This window comes from Pinus tabuliformis, chromosome 3_1 (genome assembly GCF_031772625.1).
Source record: "Pinus tabuliformis cultivar Carrire ecotype Pingquan chromosome 3_1, CPIR1, whole genome shotgun sequence".
NCBI classification, from domain to species: domain Eukaryota; kingdom Viridiplantae; phylum Streptophyta; class Pinopsida; order Pinales; family Pinaceae; genus Pinus; species Pinus tabuliformis.
This window is the reverse complement of record NC_142301.1, coordinates 289,890,369-289,895,921: the sequence shown is the minus strand read 5'-3', so window position 1 is coordinate 289,895,921 and position 5,553 is coordinate 289,890,369. Positions and strand designations below refer to the sequence as shown.

The 5,553-nt window shown below is 34.4% G+C and overlaps 1 protein-coding gene across 1 annotated transcript; it reads right to left on the bottom strand.

The window, feature by feature from the left end:
• Positions 1 to 249: 249 nt before the first annotated feature.
• Positions 250 to 5,251, bottom strand: LOC149186920 (pentatricopeptide repeat-containing protein At2g33680-like). Its single transcript, XM_089409500.1, has 2 exons — positions 5,119 to 5,251; positions 250 to 935 (listed from the first exon to the last, which is right to left on the bottom strand). The coding sequence occupies exons 1-2, from the start codon at positions 5,249 to 5,251 to the stop codon at positions 250 to 252; spliced, it is 819 nt and encodes a 272-aa protein (XP_089265626.1).
• Positions 5,252 to 5,553: the final 302 nt, after the last annotated feature.

Here is a 5,553-nt window from a genome sequence, read left to right as displayed (position 1 = left end):
TTCAGAAGCCCATTCCTAGTCATTGGATGCATTGACCTATTCCTCCAATTGTGGCATTATCAATTTGAAGATTCGAACCATCACAAGTGTCAACATTGGCACAGCTAGCTCCAGTGCCCATACCTAGTCGTGGAACCATTCAAACAAAGGGTTGTAGGGGGGCATATAATTCGAAACGGATCAGAACGCTCCCACATGCTCTTAGAACATTGGCAAAAGTGTAATGGTTGGGCTTCAATCCTAGTTGTTTCATTTTGTGAAAAAGGTTCCAAACCTGACTTGCAAAAACCATTCTGTACATAGCCTGCAATCATTGTAGTCCACAATACCATTTTTTTTGGGTATTCTATCAAACAATCGTTGTGCTTCCTCTATGTATCCACACTTATTATACGTGTCCACAAGAGCATTGCCTATTGTTCTATATATTTCATGTCCAATTTTGGCAATGTGGGCATGGACTTGTTTGCATTGTTCCACACCTACGAAATTTGCACAAGCCCTAAGAATGTTTACAAAGGTATATTGGTTGGGTTTCATGCCTGCCTCTTGCATCTCACAAAAGAGTTCCATGGCTTCATGCCCACGCCCATTATGCACATATCCTGAAATTACTGCAGTCCATGAGACCACATCTAAGTGAGGCATCCTTTCAAACACTTGCAAAGCAGTCTCCATGTTCCCACATTTTGCATACATGTCAACAAGGCTACTTGCCACAGAGATTTCAGACTCCAAACCAAATTTTATAAGTTGGGCATGGACTTCCTCACCCCATTCTAGTGATAACAAGTTACCACAACTGTTAAGAACACCAGCAAAGGTGTACCGATTTGGTCTCATGCCTTCTCGTTGCATCTGGCGAAAGAGTTTAACAACGTCCTCGCTCTGCCCATTCTGCACATATCCAGAATTCACGGTACAGACTAAAAATTCTGCAATACAAACTAGATTAATAAATTAGAATCAATCATAAATATCACTTCGTAAACAATAACATACTAAATTTTTTATTACATACTAAAGTTTACTCTCATCAACACGATTTATTACTTTTTCCAATGTTATAATATATAATTTAAAATTCAATTCACCATTATATTACTTTTTCCAATTTTATAATATATAATTTAAAATTGAATTCACCATTATATTAAAATATATTGTAGGTACATTACATCAAAATATATTTTAAAGGTCATTATGCATCATTTTTAATATTAAGTAAAATATGTAACCTGCAAAAAAATAACCACCAAAATTAAATATTGAAGAATACTACAAGGAAATAAATATATATGTGTGGGGGCATTGGTCATCAAGAATGACAAATGGACAGGGCAAACAATGACATTGAGGAGTTGAGGAGTGGAGGTGATAAAAATGTGGACGTTAATATTGTAGGTACATTATGCATATTTTTTTAATATGAAGTAAAATATGTAACCAAGCGTAAATATTAAAGAATACTCCAAGGACATATCTATATATATATATTTATATCTATATCTATATATATCTGTGGTCATCAACAATGACAAGGATGGAAATGGCAAACAATGACATTGAGCATGTTGGATGTCCTTGTTATTGTTATTCCTGACATGACAAGTATCACTCTAAAACTTTATCCACGAGGGGATCCTTGTATTATGTTCTTGAGAGAATCGTTAGTTGCATGGTTAACATGTGGAGAAGGCGTAGGGCAATGGTGGCATATACGACCCTCTCGTGCTCCCGCATGTCTCCTCTTTGTCATAGTCACAGGGTGTGCTTCATGAATACGCCACAACATATGCAACGTTGTGGTTACTATGTTGGCCCCTAGTTGTGAGAGGGTGTGATTCATAAAGTATTTCAAGGACATGGTTCTCGAGGCTCCCGGGGGTTAAAAAAATTAATAGAGTATGATGGAGAATTGTTTCCCTAGGTTGAGGTTATTATGTTGGCCATGAATGGTTGGTTGGGGTGCAATTAGCAAAGTTGTTTTATATGTAATTTTGTTGCATCTTTCATTGAAAATGGTAGTGTCCAGTCAAATATTTGCCAGCACCTTTCCATGTGGTAGCACAAATATTTGCAAGCACATTTCCTTTCCATGTGGTAGCACAAATCCCTATGAGCACCTTTCCATGTGGCAGTAAAATGTGATTTTAGGTTATTGTTGGGTTATAGTTCATAAAGTTGGTTTACTATTTCAAAGTTTGTTGTGTGTTCATTGCTCAACTCTTATGCTAAGAAAATGATCACCAAGTGTCTTTGTATCACAATGCAATACGTGGGAGAGGTCACTCTAGAATTATTCCATGGTGATGGATCCATACAAGCAAGTTGCTCATTTGTTTTTTTCCACTAGTTGTAATTTGCTTACACATGCACTTTATGGGCATATGTCTGGATGCTTATGGGAATAAAAATGGTGGAATAAAATTGATAACTCTTTACCATAGAATGTGTGGTAAGGCAAGGTCAAGGTTAAATAAACTTGACCGCTTAATATAACTTTTATTATGTATTTTGCTGTGAAACTTTTGTGTCACCTTGCATAGTGGCACAAAACCTAGGCAAATATAATCATATGAATAATGAAAGGATATTAAAAATAATAAAAAATAAAATATAAGTAAGATAAATATAAGTCAGCTTTTTGCCCAGGTAACCATTGGTGTCTCTGCTCTAGCTATTTAAACAGGCTTAGCTGGATCTATTTTTCAATTTGTCCTGACGATGAACCACACTGGTTGGTTCGAAACGCGTCGACAAATGGTTTCTCATGTGATTTTCGCCGAAAAATCTATCATAAACAAAATTATATATTTGAAATTAATTTGAAAGTGAAAAATAAGAAATAAATCTATATCACAAAGATAGCATAATAATTAACTAATAATCTATGTTACATATAATCAACATTTACCAATATAATCATAAGAATAATTAAAGAATATTCAAAATAATATAAATTATAAATAAGAATTTAAGAAAACAAAATTATATATATAAAGTTAACTTGAAAGTGAAAAAAAAGAAGACATAAATCTATATTACACAGATAAACTAATTATAAAATAAATATAATTAAAAAAAAAACATTTAATTAGTATAAGATGATAGGTTAAAGGTTCTCTTAGAAGTAAAATTAAAGAGAAATACATTCATATAACAAGCAGAATAATTGCAATGTAACATAGTCCTTGCCTCTACTGCTAATTAAGTGGGGTCTGTATTTCCGTCTCTGCACCTGCTTCCTCCATATAGCTTCCCCCACACAAACACCTCTGCACAACTTCCTCCACATTGCTGCTGCCACACAACTCCTCACAACCACCTCCACACAACTTCCTTCGCACACGCTCTGTGCTAGACTCCACCAGTGTGAGTAACTATGCTACATCCTACCCTATTTTCCCACCTTACTTGCTTGTGAATGATTGCTACAATTAGCGTTGTTTCATAGTGAAAGCTCCACCACCATGCATGTATCATATTTATTATTAACCTATTAAATGTTGAAGAGATTTCATGCTCGACGATGAAAGATTTTCAGTTTCTTTGTTCTGCAAATAAAGTTCCCTTATTATAATTTTCCAGATTACAAAAACTATGGCAGAAAATCGATCTAAGAGCCCAATTTTTGCATCTAGAATATACAATAAGCAGTGATGCATCTAGGTAAATACCCAAAAAGCATGAAATGCTTTGTCAATCAGGCCACATAAATCATATACAATGTATCATTGCCACTCTCTAATGTATTACAAAATAACTATAACGTCAACCTCCTTTAAAAAATGATACTTATAATTTTCTCCTTTTTTAATGATTTATGCATTTACCCAAGATGTTTTCACCTTAGTTTTTAATGTATAAATAGACTTTTCAGAAAGCTCGGCAGAAGCAGAGTGTCACACAATGCTTGTCCATTGTTCAGAGGAAGCTTTCAAGATTTCATTGTGTGGACCTCAATGCCATGAAAGAACACTCCGCTCAATGAAATATTCCTATACAAGGAAAGCTATTGTGCAGAGAGGCGGGTATGTGAAGGAGAACAAGGGTGCATAGGGAACTTTATTCGACAAGGACAAAATTAATGTTAAAGTCTTTTCTTGTGTGGAGCGTTTACTGTACGAAGGATGAAGTATGTGCATGAGACAAGTTGCGTAGAGCTCTAATTTTAGAGCTATGAATATTTCTGGAGGACATGGTATGTGCGGGAGAACATAATGATTAATGTTGTTAATTTTCATTATGCGGAGGTCGGGGTTTGTGCGGGAGAACAAGTGGTGCATAAGGAAATTACTGTTAAATTATTAATGTTAATCTGTGATATTTTTGTGCATAAAAATATTTGCTATGAAATGTCGTACATATGCATTTGTGTTATATTGGAAGTATACAAGTTTTTTATTTATCTGAGAATAGACATCGAGACGATAAAAAATATGCAAAACAAGGTATGTGCAGGAGAACGAGGGGTTTTGTGTGTGCTCTGAGAGTGTGTTATTTCTCTAATCATTGATATTAGGATTGAGTCGGGGTATGTGTGGGAGAATATAATAGTTAATATTATTATGTTTCATTGTGCAAAGATTTTACTATTTATTCAACATGAATGAAATTATGATGGAGTATGTTTTGGAGAATGAGGGATGCATATGGAAATTAATGTTAATTTTTTTATTATTATTATGTTTCATGGCGCTTTGGTTGTGCAAAAGATAGGGTATGTATGTTGATTTCTCGAATAAATACTTACATTAGTTGAAAAAGAAAATAGAAAACTCTGTAAATTAAGTTGTGGAAATATTTTGAAATTAAGTTACCAAAAACATAACAACAACTAAATCAATAATAAAAATAAATGTCATGCATGGAAATTAAATAAATTTTTTTCTTCGAATTCAGACAAAATTTCTTGTTCTAATGTTCAAAAACTCGAAGAAGGATTGACATAGTTCACAATTGGGCTATAGAAGCTATTCAAAATTGATTTTCTTTATTAACGAAGCAAAAAAAAAACTAACAACTATCTAAATTACTACATATCCTCGACATCAAAAGCAATAGGGGCTTCATTAACTTCTGCCTCAAGCTGAGAAGGGGGGAGTGGGGGGGGACCTTGGTCAAAGGCCATGATATCATCATCTCTTTCAACAATGCCTTCCTCTGCATGAGCCAAATTATCCAGATGAAAATTCAATGTTTTGTTATCCAATTGCAGTCGCTTCATCTTCAATTCTAGCATCGCCATTTTCTGATTTAGAAGGTCGAAATTGACTCGTGTTTCAGATTGAATCATTTCAGCATGGTTTGAGACCAAATCGACGAGAAATTCCATAGCACCAACTATTATAGCTCAAAAAGTACTAAGCACTTGTCCTACAACTCTAGAATCACGCTCCAAAAACTTCAATCTGTGTTACATTTGCTAATAAACTAGGGGGATTACGATTCTAATCCCTGGCCTTATGTTTGTAGAATCACTCTAGCAATGTAAATATACAATTAATCTAAATTTCCTTGATTTTAAGCCTTTGCCTTTGTCGTTAATGC